Source organism: Salvelinus namaycush, chromosome 29, assembly GCF_016432855.1.
Source record: "Salvelinus namaycush isolate Seneca chromosome 29, SaNama_1.0, whole genome shotgun sequence".
NCBI classification, from domain to species: Eukaryota; Metazoa; Chordata; class Actinopteri; order Salmoniformes; family Salmonidae; genus Salvelinus; species Salvelinus namaycush.
Genome location: NC_052335.1, coordinates 37,402,044 through 37,424,073, shown reverse-complemented (window position 1 = coordinate 37,424,073; position 22,030 = coordinate 37,402,044). Strand labels below are relative to the sequence as shown.

Below are 22,030 nucleotides of genomic sequence, written 5' to 3'. Positions count from 1 at the left end.
GTTATGTACTTTTTACTCAATACATTTTCCTTTACGCCCAAAAGTATTCGTTACATTTTGAATGCTTATTAGCAGGACAGGACAATTGTCAGAATTCATGCACTTATCAAGAGAATCATCCCTGCTGCCCCTGATCTGGCGAACTCACTAAACACAAATTCTTCATTTGTAAATTATGTCTGAGTATTGGAGTGTGCCCCTGGCTATCAGTAAAATCGTGCCATCTGGTTTGCTTAATATAAGGAATGATTTATACTTTTACTTTGATTCTTAAGTATTTTAGCAATTACATTTAATTTTGTTACTTAAGTACACTGCTTTGGGAAAGTATTCAGACCCCTTCCCATTTCCCCATTTTGAATATTTAAAACCAAAAACTTTTAGACTTTTACTCAAGTAGTGTTTAACTAGGTGACTGTCGCTTTACTTGAGTCATTTTCTATTAAAAAGGGAATCTTTACATTTACTCAAGTATGACAATTGGGTACTTTTTCCACCTCTAGGTATATCCTTCACGTTGAGATGATTATTGACACAAGAGCGAGGTTTGTCAATCGGCAGCCAAGCATCGATGATGATGTCACCAGAATAAGACCCTCGATTTGTATTGGAAAGGATCATCAAGCTCATCACTGTGCACTTTCACCACCTTGTCAAATTGACCGTAACTTATTTCATTTGTAGCCCAATAAACGGTATACTTTCCCGACGAGTCGTAGTGGGAGAACCACACGTGTCATCTCGTGACTGCAAGTTTACTTTGATACGATGGTTATTATATTTGCACATAAAATACCTTTCCTTTGTGTCGGTAAAATGTAGTATGTGAGACATGGCGGTGGAAAAAGCCTTTATGCGCAAATATTGATATAATAACCATCGTATCGAAAGGAAACTTGGGAGTCACGCGATGATATTGTGTGTGTGATTTATAAATGGTATGGTCCTGCCACTATTGACTCGAGAAAGAATGCAATTTATTAGGCTACAGATGAAATAATGACAATAATAATAATGATGAACTTCACTGGGTGGTGAAAGTGCGCGGTGATCTTTGATGCTCCTTTCCAATAAGTATTGAATGTGGTATTGTGGTTACATGATGATCGATTGCTTGACTGCCATTCGACAAATGAACATGTTCTTATGCGCTTATCCATAATAACGTCATCATGTATACCAGCCTACCCGCACTGTGTCTGCGAGCTGTTGGCTAGAGCAGAGACCAGAGTAGGCACATTTGCTATTTTACGAAACAGTTTTTTTTGTGACAAAATTGCCCCTTATAAAATGCGATGGAAACACATTGAACTTTAAATGTTTATTTGGTACTTGGAAAACTTAAATGGGAAAAGTACATTTTGTGTGCACTACATCATCACGCACTGATTGTAATCGACTTTCTGTTTGGTGGAAACACCACTGGTGGGGAAAATGGTCCTATTTTCTTTATGCGGATTCTAGAATATTAACATGAAAATCTGTCGCCAATTGGATAGAAAGCTAGCTCCCAGACAGCAATGGAGTTAGCAAGAACATATACAGTAGCCTGGTTCAAGATCTGTTCAACAAATAAACACTGTGCATACACACGTTATCCACGTCATTCACATCTTGTACAACACATTTACAACATTGCTTGATTTGATTTGATTTGATACATCCCCATACCTCGAAGCGTTCCAGGTCTATTTTAGCCTTGTCGTAGGTCCAAGAGCCAAACTTCATCTTACAATTCTGCTGGTCGAAAGGGAAGAAGGTAACGTCTATAGAACAGGAGGACTTATAGATGGCAGGGGGAACCCAGCGCACCTTCCCATTGTGGAACAGATGGGCCTTGGTCATGTGGGTCACGGCGAACTCACCGTCCGCACTGGAGGGTGAAGAGGAGAGCAGAATAGAGGTTTATACACGAGAGGGCGTGTTAAACTACTTCTTCTTTTTTTTTGCACGGCTGTGTTGCTGTTGTCGCGAGTACCGTAGATACTTGGCATCGTTACCAGCCAAACCCTCAGGTCGTTAGTTCGATTGGCACCGTTTGTTCTGGCGGGTTGCTATGGGCAGGCACAGCTAGTGCTTCTGCTGACAGTGATAGCGCTGTCCGTGGTGCTGAATTTAGTGCCTCGATCATCTTGCTCACCAAGCAGAAATACACTACAGGCTATACTTGTAGCCTACTGCCGGACCAAATATACAGAAAATGTAATTACTGGGCGGCAGGGAGCCTAGTGGTTAGAGAGTTGGACTAGTAACCGAAAGGTTGCAAGATCGAATCTCCGAGCTGACAAGGTAAAGAATCTGTCGTTCTGCTCCTGAACAAGGCAGGTAACCCACTGTTCCTAGGCCGTCATTGAAAATAATAATGTGTTCTTAAATGACTTGCCTAGTTAGCATTAGGGGTTTGCAACAACGAGGTACAAAAGTTGCCGTCTGCCTCCGACCTTTGCAGCATTGTTTCAAGTTTGAATAGCGCTCTCCACCGGACTATATTAACATGTCAGGACGACATACTGGCGAAACCATGCAACAGCATAATGTTTCTGGATATATACAAAGACGTGGCAATAGAATAACAGCTCAAAGGAAATGCAGCTGGTTTCCTGTCTCTCCGGGTTCAGTTTGAAGTGATTGTGTTAGCTGTGTAGTTCGCTAACATTAACTAGAAAGAGGAAAGAGCTTGCATAGCGTCATAGTGGGTGATAGAAGTAAATAGTCAGTGTTATGGTGACAATTTGTATTTTTACAGACGATTTTTACAGTGAGATCAAGTTAATGAGTTGCCTGGCTGATGAGACAGTGGTTTCTAAGATACAAAACAAGTAGCCAATTTTTGCATCATAGTCCTACCCGCTGTAAACATACAGCTGAAGTTTACATACACTTAGGTTGAAGTCATTGAAACTCGTTTTTCAACCACTCCACACATTTCTTGTTAACAAACTATAGTTTTAGCAAGTCGGTTAGGACATCTACTTTGTGCATGACACAAGTAATTTTTCCAACAATTGTTTACAGACAGATTATATATATATATATATTTATTGCACGCTTCTCAACCAATTACAATACTTGTTTGGACCAACCTGTTTGTCAAAGTATTATGGTTGCACAGTGTTAAACATTGTGAATTATTGTAGACATTACATTAATAATCAAACCATGATAAAAATAGTTTTTAGATTATTCATGAAACGATCAGGGTGAGCCAATACATAACTCTGTCAATCTGGTAAATAGAAAAGTTAGCTCCCTCAAAATATTGTTCAGGCCACTTCCCAGCTAGCATATTTGGTTGTTTGGAAGTTGTGGGAACATACGTTTTTGGTTTCCCATTGGTTCTGGTAATGAAGCCATACATTTTCTGACTGATAAAACTGAGTCTTTTTAATGTTTTGAGAACAGAAGTGAAAATTTTGCCTGTTCAGGGAATGTACATTTTTAGGTTCCAGTGAGGTTCTGAGAACGTTTTACTCTGGTTCCCTGAAAGGTTTCCTGAGGTTTTATTAACGTTCTGAGAACGGAAAATTATCGGTTATGTGACGGTTACTTTGGCATTAATCATGTGGCACTTTTTAATTTGTGGCACCACAGTGAAAATGGAACATATGATCTTCTGTTCTCTATGCATGGAATTAGTCCACTGCACCACCAGGATGAAGCTAACATGCCATGTTTATTTTAAACTCATACGAAGCTGTTATTTTTAGTCTATTCACACAGACCCCATTTCAAAGGAAACAAGCACTCATTAAGACCAGGTGTGGCCAAGTAACGGGCGTGGCCAACACACCTGAAAACACTTAACAAGATAGAGGATAGAGTTTTGTTGATGCTGATAACGAAATGTATGTTTTTAAATTACATTTACATTTTAGTCATTTAGCAGACGCTCTTAAATAACATTCTTAGAACATTCTCTGAACATTACTGAAGTTTTCTTAACGTTCTCAGAACAATTTGAGAACATGACTTTAAATAGAACCATTAGGAAACGTTATGCTGAAGTAATAATATTACCACAGAAGTACGTTGTTTCTTAACGTTCTTAAAGTAATGAAATACCTAGAAAATAACGTTATTTTTGTCAAGTTCCTTAATAAATGTGCTGAGAATGTTCCAAAGCCAAGCAACTTTCCTGCACCATTCCCAGAACATTGTCGGAAGGTCGTATACAAAATAACCATAGGACAACCACACTCTCACCAAGCTCTAAGAAACAGATGGTTCTCAGAACGTTATGTGCTAGCTGGGATTTGACATTTCAAAAACACACATGACTCAGAGCCATTGTTTTGGTAGAGAGGTATGATCCTCCAGGAACAATCTCCAGAACTTATCTCCTCTATTGCAGTCTGTAATTTAGCTCCTCCTCTGAAGAGCTACACATCCCTGATCATGGCTTTAATACGAGCTGCTAATAGCTGTAGCTAGAGATATAATGATGAGTCTATCATTACATCTTCCTCAAATCTCTCACACGCACACACCTTTTTAATTTCACTAACTGATGGTGATCATACAGAAGAGCTTGATGAGGTGAAACCCAATCATTAAATACTAGAAGTTTAATCTGATACATTCAGCCGTGAAAGTTGAATAAATTTAGATGAGAAGAAAACTATTAGGAGGGCTAGGATAAGGATAACATGGCAGTATATCACTGGGGATGGCTAGGATCAGGATAGCATGGTAGTATATTACTGGGGATGGCTAGGATCAGGATAACATGGCAGTATATTACTAGGATCAGGATAACATGGCAGTATATTACTGGGGATGGCTAGGATCAGGATAACATGGCAGTATATTACTGGGGATGGCTAGTATCAGGATAACATGGCAGTATATTACTGGGATTGCTAGGATCAGGATAACATGGCAGTGTATCACTGGGGATGGCTAGGATCAGGATAACATGGCTGTATATCACTGGGGATGGCTAGGATCAGGATAGCATGGCTGTATATCACTGGGGATGGCTAGGATCAGGATAACATGGCAGTATATTACTGGGATGGCTAGGATCAGGATAGCATGGTAGTATATTACTGGGGATGGCTAGTATCAGGATAACATGGCAGTATATTACTGGGATTGCTAGGATCAGGATAGCATGGTAGTATATCACTGGGGATGGCTAGGATCAGGATAGCATGGTAGTATATTACTGGGGATGGCTAGTATCAGGATAACATGGCAGTATATTACTGGGATTGCTAGGATCAGGATAGCATGGTAGTATATCACTGGGGATGGCTAGGATCAGGATAGCATGGTAGTATATTACTGGGGATGGCTAGGATAAGGATAACATGGCAGTATATTACTGGGGATGGCTAGGATCAGGATAGCATGGTAGTATATCACTGGGGATGGCTAGGATCAGGATTGCATGGCAGTATATTACTGGGGATGGCTAGGATCAGGATAGCATGGTAGTATATTACTGGGGATGGCTAGGATCAGGATAACATGGCAGTATATTACTGGGATGGCTAGGATCAGGAAAGCATGGTAGTATATTACTGGGGATGGCTAGGATCAGGATAACATGGCAGTATATTACTAGGATCAGGATAACATGGCAGTATATTACTGGGATGGCTAGGATTAGGATACCATGGCAGTATATTACTGGGATGGCTAGGATCAGGATACCATGGCAGTATATCACTGGGGATGGCTAGGATCAAGATAACATGGCAGTATATTACTGGGGATGGCTAGGATCAGGATAACATGGCAGTATATTACTGGGATGGCTAGGATTAGGATACCATGGCAGTATATTACTGGGATGGCTAGGATCAAGATAACATGGCAGTATATTACTGGGATGGCTAGGATCAAGATAACATGGCAGTATATTACTGGGGATGGCTAGGATCAGGATAACATGGCAGTATATTACTGGGATGGCTAGGATTAGGATACCATGGCAGTATATTACTGGGATGGCTAGGATCAGGATACCATGGCAGTATATTACTGGGATTGCTAGGATCAGGATAGCATGGTAGTATATCACTGGGGATGGCTAGGATCAGGATAGCATGGTAGTATATTACTGGGGATGGCTAGGATCAGGATAGCATGGTAGTATATCACTGGGGATGGCTAGGATCAGGATAGCATGGCAGTATATTACTGGGGATGGCTAGGATCAGGATAGCATGGTAGTATATTACTGGGGATGGCTAGGATCAGGATACCATGGCAGTATATCACTGGGGATGGCTAGGATCAAGATAACATGGCAGTATATTACTGGGGATGGCTAGGATCAGGATAACATGGCAGTATATTACTGGGATGGCTAGGATTAGGATACCATGGCAGTATATTACTGGGGATGGCTAGGATCAGGATACCATGGCAGTATATCACTGGGGATGGCTAGGATCAAGATAACATGGCAGTATATCACTGGAGATGGCTAGTATCAGGATAACATGGCAGTATATTACTAGGATCAGGATAGCATGGCAGTATATTACTGGGATGGCTAGGATTAGGATACCATGGCAGTATATTACTAAGATGGCTAGGATCAGGATACCATGGCAGTATATCACTGGGGATGGCTAGGATCAAGATAACATGGCAGTATATCACTGGGGATGGCTAGGATCAGGATAACATGGCAGTATATTACTAGGATCAGGATAACATGGCAGTATATCACTGGGAGGGCTAGGATAAGGATAACATGGCAGTATATTACTAGGATCAGGATAACATGGTAGTATATTACTGGGATGGCTAGGATCAGGATAGCATGGTAGTATATTACTGGAGATGGCTAGTATCAGGATAACATGGCAGTATATTACTAGGATCAGGATAACATGGCAGTATATTACTGGGATGGCTAGCATCAGGATAGCATGGTAGTATATTACTGGGGATGGCTAGTATCAGGATAACATGGCAGTATATTACTGGGGATGGCTAGGATCAGGATAGCATGGTAGTATATTACTGGGGATGGCTAGTATCAGGATAACATGGCAGTATATTACTGGGATGGCTAGGATTAGAATACCATGGCAGTATATTACTGGGATAGCTAGGATCAGGATACCATGGCAGTATATCACTGGGGATGGCTAGGATCAAGATAACATGGCAGTATATTACTGGGATGGCTAGGATTAGGATACCATGGCAGTATATTACTGGGATGGCTAGGATCAGGATACCATGGCAGTATATCACTGGGGATGGCTAGGATCAAGATAACATGGCAGTATATCACTGGGGATGGCTAGGATCAGGATAACATGGCTGTATATTACTAGGATCAGGATAACATGGCAGTATATCACTGGGAGGGCTAGGATAAGGATAACATGGTAGTATATTACTAGGATCAGGATAACATGGTAGTATATTACTAGGATCAGGATAACATGGCAGTATATTACTAGGATCAGGATAACATGGCAGTATATTACTGGGATGGCTAGCATCAGGATAGCATGGTAGTATATTACTGGGGATGGCTAGTATCAGGATAACATGGCAGTATATTACTGGGGATGGCTAGGATCAGGATAACATGGCAGTATATTACTGGGGATGGCTAGGATCAGGATAACATGGCAGTATATCACTGGGGCCGGCTAGGATAAGGATAACATGGCAGTATATTACTAGGATCAGGATAACATGGTAGTATATTACTAGGATCAGGATAACATGGCAGTATATTACTAGGATCAGGATAACATGGCAGTATATTACTGGGATGGCTAGCATCAGGATAGCATGGTAGTATATTACTGGGGATGGCTAGTATCAGGATAACATGGCAGTATATTACTGGGGATGGCTAGGATCAGGATAACATGGCAGTATATTACTGGGGATGGCTAGGATCAGGATAACATGGCAGTATATCACTGGGGATGGCTAGGATCAAGATAACATGGTAGTATATTAGTGGGATGGCTAGGATCAGGATAGCATGGCAGTATGTTACTGGGGATGGCTAGTATCAGGATAACATGGCAGTATATTACCGGGGATGGCTAGGATCAGGATAACATGGCAGTATATTACTGGGGATGGCTAGGATCAGGATAACATGGCAGTATATTACTAGGATCAGGATAACATGGCAGTATATTACTAGGATCAGGATAACATGGCAGTATATCACTAGGAGGGCTAGGATAAGGATAACATGGCAGTATATTACTGGGATGGCTAGGATCAGGATAACATGACAGTATATTACTGGGGATGGCTAGGATCAGGATAACATGGCAGTATATCACTGGGGATGGCTAGTATCAGGATAACATGGCAGTATATCACTGGGGATGGCTAGGATCAGGATAACATGGCTGTATATCACTGGGGATGGCTAGGATCAGGATAACATGGCAGTATATTACTGGGAGGGCTAGGAGGGCTAGGATCAGGATAACCAGTATATTACTGGGGATGGCTAGTATCAGGATAACATGGCAGTATATTACTGGGTATGCCTAGTATCAGGATAACATGGCAGTATATTACGGGGGATGGCTAGTATCAGGATAACATGGCAGTATATTACTGGGATGGCTAGGATCAGGATAACATGGCAGTATATTACTAGGATCAGGATAACATGGCAGTATATTACTGGGGATGGCTAGGATCAGGATAACATGGCAGTATATTACTGGGGATGGCTAGGATCAGGATAACATGGCAGTATATTACTGGGGATGGCTAGGGTCAGGATAACATGGCAGTATATTACTGGGTATGCCTAGTATCAGGATAACATGGCAGTAAATTACTAGGATCAGGATAACATGGCAGTATATTACTGGGGATGGCTAGGATCAGGATAACATGGCAGTATATTACTGGGGATGGCTAGGGTCAGGATAACATGGCAGTATATTACTGGGGATGGCTAGGGTCAGGATAACATGGCAGTATATTACTGGGGATGGCTAGGGTCAGGATAACATGGCAGTATATTACTGGGGATGGCTAGGGTCAGGATAACATGGCAGTATATTACTGGGGATGGCTAGGATCAGGATAACATGGCAGTATATTACTGGGGATGGCTAGGATCAGGATAACATGGCAGTATATTACTGGGGATGGCTAGGATCAGGATAACATGGCAGTATATTACTGGGGATGGCTAGGATCAGGATAACATGGCAGTATATTACTGGGGATGGCTAGGATCAGGATAACATGGCAGTATATTACTGGGGATGGCTAGGATCAGAATAACATGGCAGTATATTACTGGGGATGGCTAGGATCAGGATAACATGGCAGTATATTACTGGGGATGGCTAGGATCAGGATAACATGGCAGTATATTACTGGGGATGGCTAGGATCAGGATAACATGGCAGTATATTACTGGGGATGGCTAGGATCAGGATAACATGGCAGTATATTACTGGGGATGGCTAGGATCAGGATAACATGGCAGTATATTACTAGGATCAGGATAACATGGCAGTATATTACTGGGGATGGCTAGGATCAGGATAACATGGCAGTATATTACTGGGGATGGGATGGCTGTTTAAGATGAGAACTGTATCAAGATTAGGCCTACAGCTGCTGTTTAATCATTAACACTCTAACAGAAACCGGTAGATTGACTCATGTCATCTATGAAATCCTCAGTGGAGGCATGCTCTATAACATGTAGATGGGATCACAGTTGTCAGTTCATTGTAGCGGGAAATTACTTTTGAGAAACGGTAGCCTAGTGGTTTAGAGCATTGGGCCAGTAACTGAAAGGTTCGTTGATTTGACTCCATGAGCCAACTAGTTGAAAAATCTGTTGATGTGCCCTTGAGCAAGGCACTTAACCCTAATTGTGCCTGTAATTCGCTCTGAATAAGGGCATCTGCTGAATGTCTCAAATGTAAACCATTTCTGATGTTAAGCTTATGATTCAGGAATCCAGTAGATGGCGACATTTAACCATTGAAATAGGCCTAGAAGTGGAGTAAACCTGAACTCTACTTTGCATTTACGTTAATGACAACAATTTCGGACAAAGTTTTGCTGTCACTCACTTGTTGTAGAGGACGATGTCTGGGACCCAGATGAGTTCTGACGGGACTCTGATGGATGTGACGTTGTCATAGTCAGACGGCGCCCAGCGTAGCTTGTAGTCATTCCACTCCTAAGAGGATAACATACACAAGGAGACGAGAGATTGTTCAGGTCCCGAGGTCTCATCATAAAGAGCCTATTAATCCTCAACGAACTAATTACCGTAATTCATACTTAAAACACCTCAGTCACACACATACTATATATATGCAGGGTTTCCTCTAGGCAAAATCCTAGAGGAAACTCTGCATCAAGACTAGAGACTCGGTTTGTTTTACTTTAACAATAAACTACCTAGTTAGTGTTTTCTATGCATATCCTAGCTTCTGGGCCTGAGTAACAGGCAGTTTACTTTGGGCATGCTTCTCATCCAGACGTCGAAATACTGCCCCCAAGCCATAATAAGTTTTAAGGTGTTTGGCTTTTTCAAGGACTGCGAGCTTATCCTTGAACCTGAGGAATTTCACTACAATTGGCCTGTCTGGTTCCATTCTCACCACTAGTGACCTCTTCTCACCACTAGTGACCCCTGGACGAACTTTACCGGTACTATTAGGATGTATTCGTCTACATGTTTTGACCGCCTTTGAGCCAGTGTATTACTGAACAAAATGTGCCAACAAAACAGAGTTTTTTGGGATATAAAGAGGGACTTTATCGAACAAAACTAACATTTATTGTTTAGCTGGGACTCTTCTGACTGCAACCATATAAAGATCATCAAAGGTAAGCGATTAATTTTATCGCTATTTCTGACTTTTGTAATTTCTTTACTTGGTTGTAAAATGTTTGTATGCTTTTGTAAACGGGGTGCTGTCCTCAGATAATCGCATGGTATGCTTTCGCCGTAAAGCCTTTTTGAAATCTGACAAAGGGGCTGGATTAACAAGAAGTTAATCTTTAAGCCGATGTATAACGCTTGTATTTTTTATGAATGTTTATTTTGACTATTTCTGTATTTTGAATTTGGCGTTCTGCAATTTCACCGGATGTTGTCAAGGTGGGTTGCTAGCGGAACACCTGCACCAGAAAGGTTAATTCATCTTCATCAATGAGGATTTCTCAGATGCAGTCAAAGAAGAAAGGAACTAATACCAGCTATGAAGGCTGCAAGAGAACGAGGTGACAGCATATCTGAGGTATGACAAACTGATTGTTCACTCTACCTCCCAAGGATTTAGGAGGAGCAACAGACATAAGTAATTCCAGCCACACACACACACACACACACACACACACACACACACACACACACACACACACACACACACACACACACACACACACACACACACTAACTGAGAATCTCTCTCTCAGACTCCAACTACAGGTTCATGTTTGGACATGTACATACTGTAAATATACCAAAGAAAGGTCTGTTCATTACTCGCTTAAAATATATGCAGTTTAAGAAACAAAATTCATGAAAAATGCTGCTTAGTGCAGTCAAACAATATTCATGTATTGGCAATATGAAAGACTCACTTGGACTCTTCTTTTGAGGATGCTGAGATCTCTATACATGGAGACAATGTGTTCAGGAGGGACAGACATAGATATGGGGGTTGGAGTTGCAGTTTACATCCAGAATAATATTCCAGCAAAAACAACGTCAGGACTTAATGTTGAATGGATTAGAGGCACTATGGGTACAGGTGCATTGACCTCATCTGAAACCTATACTAGTTGGTTGCTGCTATAGGCCACCTAGTGCTGATGTCAAATATCTTGATGTAATCTCCTTAATGTTGGATAAGGTATCTGATGAAAATAGGGAAATATATTTAGGGGAGGAGATATAAATATAGATTTTTTTTAACACCAACCGTCCAATGAGAAAGAAACATACTTATGTTGCCAATGTATGTAACCTGACCCAAGTTATGACATCACCAACCAGAACGTTCACTGATAGGTCCGGTATTACATCATCAACCAGAACGTTCACTGATAGGTCCGGTATTACATCATCAACCAGAACGTTCACTGATAGGTCCGGTATTACATCACCAACCGGAACGTTCACTAATAGGTCTGGTATCACATCATCAACTTGTATCGATCACGTTTTTACTAAAATGGCTGAACGTTGTTCTAAAGCTGGATCAGTGGCACTAGGTTACAGTGATCATAACTTGGTTGAACTCACTAGGAAAACTACAATACCAAAGTCTGGCCCTAAGGTAATCTACCGCAGGTCCTACAGAGGGTTCAACCAGGACTCACTCACTAGGAAAACTAACATACCAAAGGCTGGCCCTAAGGTAATCTACCGCAGGTCTTACAGAGGGTTCAATCAGGACTCACTCACTAGGAAAACTAAAATACCAAAGGCTGGCCCTAAGGTAATCTACCGCAGGTCTTACAGAGGGTTCAATCAGGACTCACTCACTAGGAAAACTAAAATACCAAAGGCTGGCCCTAAGGTAATCTACCGCAGGTCCTACAGAGGGTTCAATCAGGACTCACTCACTAGGAAAACTAACATACCAAAGGCTGGCCCTAAGGTAATCTACCGCAGGTCCTACAGAGGGTTCAACCAGGACTCACTCACTAGGAAAACTAAAATACCGAAGGCTGGCCCTAAGGTAATCTACCGCAGGTCCTACAGAGGGTTCAACCAGGACTCACTCACTAGGAAAACTAAAATACCAAAGGCTGGCCCTAAGGTAATCTACCGCAGGCCCTACAGAGGGTTCAATCAGGACTCACTCACTAGGAAAACTAAAATACCAAAGGCTGGCCCTAAGGTAATCTACCGCAGGTCCTACAGAGGGTTCAATCAGGACTCACTCACTAGGAAAACTAACATACCAAAGGCTGGCCCTAAGGTAATCTACCGCAGGCCCTACAGAGGGTTCAATCAGGACTCACTCATTAGGAAAACTAAAATACCAAAGTATGGCCCTAAGGTAATCTACCACAGGTCCTACAGAGGGTTCAATCAGGACTCATTTGTGGATGAGATTAAGAATGTGCAATGGTTAGAAGTGTACCTTAAGGATGATCCTGAAATGCCACTAAGTTTGTTTATGAAATTATACATGAGTATAGCTGATAAGCACGCCCCCTTTAAGAAAATGCACTGTGAGGTAAAATGGTGCCACATGGATTGATGATGAGCTGAGAAATGTAATGATTCACCATTATGATGCCAAAAAAGTTATCTGTTTGATAAGCAAAGTTATTGTAAATTAATAAATCTTGTGACCAAGCTAAACAAAGGACAGAAGAAGGGATTCTATCAGCAAAAAAATTGATGAAGTAAAGGGTGATGGGAAAAAGTTGTGGAGAACGTTGAACACTATTATGGGTAGGAATTCAAACATGTCTGCCTCTTTTGTTGAATCAGAGGGTATATTAATTACTAAACCACATGACATTGCAAACTACTTTAATGAATATTTTACAGGCAAAGTGGATAAGTTGAGGAATGCTATGATTCCAATGATGGCTCCATGTCATAAACCCTTTTAAAAGATTGTATCATGAATGAGAGGCAATGCATGTTTGAAGTTCATCAAGTAGAAAGGGAAGAGGCAGAAAGGATGCTGTTGTATCTTTCTGGTGACATGTCACCTGGTACAGATCATCTAGACACCAAATTGTTTAGAGTTACAGCTAACCAAATATCTACACAATCTCTCATATTTTTAATAAGTGCTTGATGTATGCGGTGTGCCCAGAAGTCTGGAAAGAGTCAAAGGTTATTCCACTACCTAAAGATTAAAAAAAATCAGCATTCACTGGTCCGAATAGTCATCCTATAAATTTGCTGCCTGTGTTAAGTAAATTATTGGAAACAAATCAAGGATTATTTCTCATGTAATGGTCTGATAATGTGTTTCCAGCATGCATACAAAGAAGGGCATTCTACGAGAACAGCCTTAGAACAAATGACAGATGATTGGTTAAAGAGTATGGATGACAGGAAGTTAGTTGGTGCAGTGTTGCTGGATTTCAGTGCTGCTTTTGATGTAATTGATCATGAACTGTTACTAGGAAAACTCAAATGCTATGGTTTTAAGTCTGCAGCTCTATCCTGGATGGAAAGCTATCCATCCAGGAGAAGGCAAAAAGTGTTATTTAATGGTAGCCTTTCAAACAGTAAAGATATACACTGTGGTGTTCCTCAAGGAAGTTGCCTAGGCCCACTTCGCTACTCTATCTTTACTAATGATTTACCTTCAGTGATGAACAAAGCAAGAGTGGTCATGGATGCTGATGAGCTCCTACAATGTATAGTGCAGCGTCAGAATGTAATGAGCTAACAGATGTACTGAGCAGTGAAATAAGAATGGTGTCTGAGTGGGTTGCTAAGTGGCTAAGGGAATTGCTGTTACAAGAAAATGTTCTGAGTATGTAACATCTAACACACTGAATAAGGTGATTCAATCCCTGGTCCTATCACACTTAGAGTACTGTCCAGTTATATGGTCAATCCCTGGTCCTATCACACTTAGAGTACTGTCCAGTTATATGGTCAATCCCTGGTCCTATCACACTTAGAGTACTGTCCAGTTATACGGCCAATCCCTGGTCCTATCACACTTAGAGTACTGTCCAGTTATATGGTCAATCCCTGGTCCTATCACACTTAGAGTACTGTCCAGTTATATGGTCAATCCCTGGTCCTATCACACTTAGAGTACTGTCCAGTTATATGGTCAATCCCTGGTCCTGTCACACTTAGAGTACTGTCCAGTTATATGGTCAATCCCTGGTCCTATCACACTTAGAGTACTGTCCAGTTATATGGTCAATCCCTGGTCCTGTCACACTTAGAGTACTGTCCAGTTATATGGTCAATCCCATGTCCTATCACACTTAGAGTACTGTCCAGTTATATGGTCAATCCCTGGTCCTATCACACTTAGAGTACTGTCCAGTTATATGGTCAATCCCTGGTCCTGTCACACTTAGAGTACTGTCCAGTTATATGGTCAATCCCATGTCCTATCACACTTAGAGTACTGTCCAGTTATATGGTCAATCCCTGGTCCTATCACACTTAGAGTACTGTCCAGTTATATGGTCAATCCCTGGTCCTATCACACTTAGAGTACTGTCTGGTTATATGGTCATCTGCAGCAAAGAAAAAGCTCCAAATGGCTCAAAACAGGGCTGCCAGATCAGCTCTTCATTGCTCTATCCATATGAATATTATTCAAATGCCTCCGAATCTGTCATGGATTCACGTTAAAAACAAATGACTATCCAGTCTTCTGATTTTCTTTTGGAATGTTATATTTAAAATAAAATAAAAACACATTCTTTTTCAGGCCAGTTCGTACTTACTAGCAACACACATAACCACCAAACCAGACAGGCAAATTCAGGGCAGCTAAGACAACCCAAGCCAAGGACAAATCACCTTAAATATACAGTTTTATATAGAGCCATAGCTGAATGGAACTCTTTACCAATCCATATTTCTCAGGCAAAAAGTAAATCCACTTTCAAGAAAAAAATGTAATAACATCTAATGCGATAGACCATATGACTGGACAGGAAGTAGAAAGACCATCTAATGTGATAGACCATATGACTGGACAGGAAGTAGAAAGAACATCTAATGTGATAGACCATATGACTGGACAGGAAATAGAAAGAACATCTAATGCGATAGACCATATGACTGGACAGGAAATAGAAAGAACATCTAATGCGATAGACCATATGACTGGACAGGAAGTAGAAAGAACATCTAATGTGATAGACCATATGACTGGACAGGAAGTAGAAAGAACATCTAATGTGATATACCATAAGACTGGACAGGAAATAGAAAGAACATCTAATGTGATAGACCATATGACTGGACAGGAAGTAGAAAGAACATCTAATGTGATAGACCATATGACTGGACAGGAAGTAGAAAGAACATCTAATGTGATAGACCATATGACTGGACAGGAAGTAGAAAGAACATCTAATGTGATAGACCATATGACTGGACAGGAAGTAGAAAGAACATCTAATGAGATAGACCATATGACTGGACAGGAAGTAGAAAGAACATCTAATGAGATAGACCATATGACTGGACAGGAAATTAATGTTAAATGTGTTTCCTGTCAGGTATTTTAATTGTCTGTATTGTCTACTTGTTGAATGTTTGAAGTCTTGATTTGTAATTGTTTGTAATGTCTTGTTAATTGGTGTTGGACCACAGGAAGATTAGCTAGCGTTACGGCGTTAGCTAATGGGGATCCTAATGAAAATTACACATACTGAATGTACTGAATCACCTGTCACACACATGCACTATATACTGAATGTACTGAATCACCTGTCACACACATGCACTATATACTGAATGTACTGAATCACCTGTCACACACATGCACTATATACTGAATGTACTGAATCACCTGTCACACACATGCACTATATCCTGAATGTACTGAATCACCTGTCACACACATGCACTATATCCTGAATGTACTGAATCACCTGTCACACACATGCACTATATACTGAATGTACTGAATCACCTGTCACACACATGCACTATATCCTGAATGTACTGAATCACCTGTCACACATGCACTATATACTGAATGTACTGAATCACCTGTCACACACATGCACTATATTCTGAATGTACTGAATCACCTGTCACACACATGCACTATATACTGAATGTACTGAATCACCTGTCACACATGCACTATATACTGAATGTACTGAATCACCTGTCACACACATGCACTATATTCTGAATGTACTGAATCACCTGTCACACACATGCACTATATCCTGAATGTACTGAATCACCTGTTTCAGCCAGACGTTGGTGGTCATCATCTGATTCTTCTCGTCCTGTAGAAAGGAAAAGAAAAAGGTCAACGAAAAACAGAGGAGGCAAAAGACTGACAAGAATATAGAGAAATACAGGAGTAGAGGGAAACCCTGTATGTTTACACCAGGGCTCTCCAACCCTGTTCCCAGAGAGCTACTGTCCTGTAGGTTTACACCAGGGCTCTCCAACCCTGTTCCCAGAGAGCTACTGTCCTGTAGGTTTACACCAGGGCTCTCCAACCCTGTTCCCAGAGAGCTACTGTCCTGTAGGTTTACACCAGGGCTCTCCAACCCTGTTCCTGGAGAGCTACTGTCCTGTAGGTTTACACCAGGGCTCTCCAACCCTGTTCCCAGAGAGCTACTGTCCTGTAGGTTTACACCAGGGCTCTCCAACCCTGTTCCTGGAGAGCTACTGTCCTGTAGGTTTACACCAGGGCTCTCCAACCCTGTTCCTGGAGAACTAACATCCTGTAGGTTTACACCAGGGCTCTCCAACCCTGTTCCTGGAGAGCTACTGTCCTGTAGGTTTACACCAGGGTTCTCCTACCCTGTTCCCAGAGAGCTACTGTCCTGTAGGTTTACACCAGGGTTCTCCTACCCTGTTCCCAGAGAGCTACTGTCCTGTAGGTTTACACCAGGGCTCTCCAACCCTGTTCCTGGAGAGCTACTGTCCTGTAGGTTTACACCAGGGCTCTCCAACCCTGTTCCCAGAGAGCTACTGTCCTGTAGGTTTACACCAGGGCTCTCCAACCCTGTTCCTGGAGAGCTACTGTCCTGTAGGTTTACACCAGGGCTCTCCAACCCTGTTCCTGGAGAGCTACTGTCCTGTAGGTTTACACCAGGGTTCTCCTACCCTGTTCCCAGAGAGCTACTGTCCTGTAGGTTTACACCAGGGCTCTCCAACCCTGTTCCCGGAGAGCTACTGTCCTGTAGGTTTGTTACTGTTTCTCTGTTTCTCTGTTTCTGTTTGTTACTGTTTCTCTGTTTCTGTTTGTTACTGTTTCTCTGTTTCTGTTTGTTACGGTTTCTCTGTTTCTGTTTGTTACTGTTTCTCTGTTTCTCTGTTTCTGTTTGTTACTGTTTCTCTGTTTCTCTGTTTCTGTTTGTTACTGTTTCTCTGTTTCTCTGTTTCTGTTTGTTACTGTTTCTCTGTTTCTCTGTTCCTGTTTGTTACTGTTTCTCTGTTTCTCTGTTTCTGTTTGTTACTGTTTCTCTGTTTCTGTTTGTTACTGTTTCTCTGTTTCTGTTTGTTACTGTTTCTCTGTTTCTCTGTTTCTGTTTGTTACTGTTTCGCTGTTTCGCTGTTTCTGTTTGTTATGGTTTCTCTGTTTCTGTTTGTTACTGTTTCTCTGTTTCTCTGTTTCTGTTTGTTACTGTTTCTCTGTTTCTGTTTGTTACAATTTCGCTGTTTCTGTTTGTTACTGTTTCTCTGTTTCTCTGTTTCTGTTTGTTACCATTTCGCTGTTTCTGTTTGTTACGGTTTCTCTGTTTCTGTTTGTTACTGTTTCTCTGTTTCTCTGTTTCTGTTTGTTACTGTTTCTCTGTTTCTCTGTTTCTGTTTGTTACTGTTTCTGTTTATTACTGTTTCTGTTTGTTACTGTTTCACTGTTTCTGTTTGTTACTGTTTCTGTTTCGCTGTTTCTGTTTGTTACTGTTTCTGTTTCTCTGTTTCACTGTTTCTGTTTGTTACTGTTTCGCTGTTTCTGTTTCTTACAGTTTCGCTGTTTCTGTTTGTTACTGTTTCTCTGTTTCTGTTTGTTTCTGTTTCTCTGTCTCTCTGTTTCTGTTTGTTACTGTTTCTGTTTGTTACTGTTTCTGTTTCGCTGTTTCTGTTTGTTACTGTTTCTCTGTTTCTGTTTGTTTCTGTTTCTCTGTCTCTCTGTTTCTGTTTGTTACTGTTTCACTGTTTCTGTTTGTTACTGTTTCACTGTTTCTGTTTGTTACTGTTTCACTGTTTCTGTTTGTTACTGTTTCCCTGTTTCTGTTTGTTACTGTTTCTCTGTTTCTGTTTGTTTCTGTTTCTCTGTCTCTCTGTTTCTGTTTGTTACTGTTTCACTGTTTCTGTTTGTTACTGTTTCCCTGTTTCTGTTTGTTACTGTTTCCCTGTTTCTGTTTGTTACTGTTTCTCTGTTTCGCTGTTTCTGTTTGTTACTGTTTCGCTGTTTCTCTGTTTCTGTTTGTTACTGTTTCTCTGTTTCTGTTTGTTACTGTTTCTCTGTTTCTGTTTGTTACTGTTTCTGTTTCTTACTGTTTCTCTGTTTCTCTGTTTCTGTTTGTTACTGTTTCTGTTTGTTACTGTTTCTGTTTGTTACTGTTTCTCTGTTTCTCTGTTTCTGTTTCTCTGTTTCTGTTTGTTACTGTTTCTGTTTGTTACTGTTTCTCTGTGTCTCTGTTTCTGTTTGTTACTGTTTCTCTGTTTCTGTTTGTTACTGTTTCTCTGTTTCTCTGTTTCTGTTTGTTACTGTTTCTCTGTTTCTGTTTGTTACTGTTTCTCTGTTTCTGTTTGTTATGGTTTCTCTGTTTCTGTTTGTTACTGTTTCTCTGTTTCTCTGTTTCTCTGTTTCTGTTTGTTACAATTTCGCTGTTTCTGTTTGTTACTGTTTCTCTGTTTCTGTTTGTTACTGTTTCTCTGTTTCTGTTTGTTACTGTTTGTTACTGTTTCTCTGTTTCTGTTTGTTACTGTTTCTCTGTTTCTGTTTGTTATGGTTTCTCTGTTTCTCTGTTTCTGTTTGTTACCATTTCGCTGTTTCTGTTTGTTACGGTTTCTCTGTTTCTGTTTGTTACTGTTTCTCTGTTTCTCTGTTTCTGTTTGTTACTGTTTCTCTGTTTCTCTGTTTCTGTTTGTTACTGTTTCTGTTTATTACTGTTTCTGTTTGTTACTGTTTCACTGTTTCTGTTTGTTACTGTTTCTGTTTCGCTGTTTCTGTTTGTTACTGTTTCTCTGTTTCTGTTTCTCTGTTTCACTGTTTCTGTTTGTTACTGTTTCTCTGTTTCTGTTTCTCTGTCTCTCTGTTTCTGTTTGTTACTGTTTCACTGTTTCTGTTTGTTACTGTTTCGCTGTTTCTGTTTCTTACAGTTTCGCTGTTTCTGTTTGTTACTGTTTCTCTGTCTCTCTGTTTCTGTTTGTTACTGTTTCTGTTTGTTACTGTTTCTGTTTCGCTGTTTCTGTTTGTTACTGTTTCTCTGTTTCTGTTTGTTTCTGTTTCTCTGTCTCTCTGTTTCTGTTTGTTACTGTTTCTGTTTGTTACTGTTTCTGTTTCGCTGTTTCTGTTTGTTACTGTTTCTCTGTTTCTGTTTGTTTCTGTTTCTCTGTCTCTCTGTTTCTGTTTGTTACTGTTTCACTGTTTCTGTTTGTTACTGTTTCACTGTTTCTGTTTGTTACTGTCTCTCTGTTTCTGTTTGTTACTGTTTCTGTTTGTTACTGTTTCCCTGTTTCTGTTTGTTACTGTTTCCCTGTTTCTGTTTGTTACTGTTTCTCTGTTTCGCTGTTTCTGTTTGTTACTGTTTCGCTGTTTCTCTGTTTCTGTTTGTTACTGTTTCTCTGTTTCTGTTTGTTACTGTTTCTGTTTGTTACTGTTTCTCTGTTTCTCTGTTTCTGTTTGTTACTGTTTCTGTTTGTTACTGTTTCTGTTTGTTACTGTTTCTCTGTTTCTCTGTTTCTGTTTCTCTGTTTCTGTTTGTTATGGTTTCTCTGTTTCTCTGTTTCTGTTTCTCTGTTTCTGTTTGTTACTGTTTCTGTTTGTTACTGTTTCTCTGTGTCTCTGTTTCTGTTTGTTACTGTTTCTCTGTTTCTGTTTGTTACTGTTTCTCTGTTTCTCTGTTTCTGTTTGTTACTGTTTCTCTGTTTCTCTGTTTCTGTTTGTTACTGTTTCTCTGTTTCTGTTTGTTACTGTTTCTGTTTGTTACTGTTTCTCTGTTTCTCTGTTTCTGTTTCTCTGTTTCTGTTTGTTACTGTTTCTGTTTGTTACTGTTTCTCTGTGTCTCTGTTTCTGTTTGTTACTGTTTCTCTGTTTCTGTTTGTTACTGTTTCTCTGTTTCTCTGTTTCTGTTTGTTACTGTTTCTCTGTTTCTGTTTGTTACTGTTTCTCTGTTTCTGTTTGTTACTGTTTCTCTGTTTCTGTTTCTCTGTTTCTCTGTTTCTGTTTGTTACTGTTTCTCTGTTTCTGTTTGTTACTGTTTCTCTGTTTCTGTTTCTCTGTTTCGCTGTTTCTGTTTGTTTCTGTTTCTCTGTTTCCCTGTTTCTGTTTGTTACTGTTTCTCTGTTTCGCTGTTTCTCCGTTTCTTTCTTCCTCTGTCCACAGGTCCTGTCAGTCACTACTCACCACATCAATAAGCTGTGCTATGGAGAGTCCGAACTTGACGATGACCACGTCTGAGATGTTGGGTACGGGTCTGGACCACTTGTTGTACCCGATGAAGAGTTTCTTGAAGAGCTCGTCCTCCGCATGTGAGTGGGTCTTCTCATGACAGAAAACTAACAGGGGAGGGTCAGAGAGAGCTTTATAGCAAACAATTTCTCAGGTACAATTATGCATAGACGTATTGTGCTTTAAGGAGCTTTTTCCCACTGTAGTCTTTCTATTTCTAATGAATAACGTATACAGCTATAATAACTATTTCATACTGCCAGATTTGTAAAATGGTTACTCTTATTTCAAATCCTACAAGTTGAAAGGCAACACAGTTTATCAAATAAAGCAAATATATGACAAGTATGGATCAGCAAGTTAGGGATTTGAGATTTTAAAAAATCTGTCTGTAAAAAATGAGAGAGAAAGATACATCTCCCCACTTGTAGGCCTTCCTCATTTATGAATCCATTGTCTTTGACTTGACTGTAGCTGTTGGTACACAGCTGTGTGGTTGTAAGACCTACTGTAGGAGGTTTTAATCAAATTATCTCTGAGACAGTGTAGACAGATTTGAACGAGCTGACCGACTGACTTTGAAAACAAAACTTTATTAATTGCTGTCATTTTATTGTGAGGAACTGCAGATTTATCAGAATTTTTTTTTCTTCAGTTTTGTCCTCTGTTCAGTGAGTGACGTCACACACTCAATGCATAGACACACTTTGCAGATGCTGTTGCTACTCTGTTTATTATTATATATCCTGATTGCCAAGTCACTG

General features: G+C 40.5%; 1 protein-coding gene across 1 annotated transcript in view; it reads right to left on the bottom strand.

The window, feature by feature from the left end:
• The window catches only part of LOC120024273 (neuronal acetylcholine receptor subunit alpha-2-like), a 35,753-nt gene that overhangs the window by 11,535 nt on the left and 2,188 nt on the right, over window positions 1-22,030 (bottom strand). The window contains exons 2-5 of the mRNA XM_038968469.1: window positions 21,222-21,373; window positions 16,876-16,920; window positions 10,056-10,165; window positions 1,672-1,873 (exon numbers count right to left, since the gene is read on the bottom strand). Coding sequence (XP_038824397.1) covers window positions 1,672-1,873; window positions 10,056-10,165; window positions 16,876-16,920; window positions 21,222-21,373 — 509 coding nt within the window. The remainder of the gene's footprint in view (window positions 1-1,671; window positions 1,874-10,055; window positions 10,166-16,875; window positions 16,921-21,221; window positions 21,374-22,030) is intronic.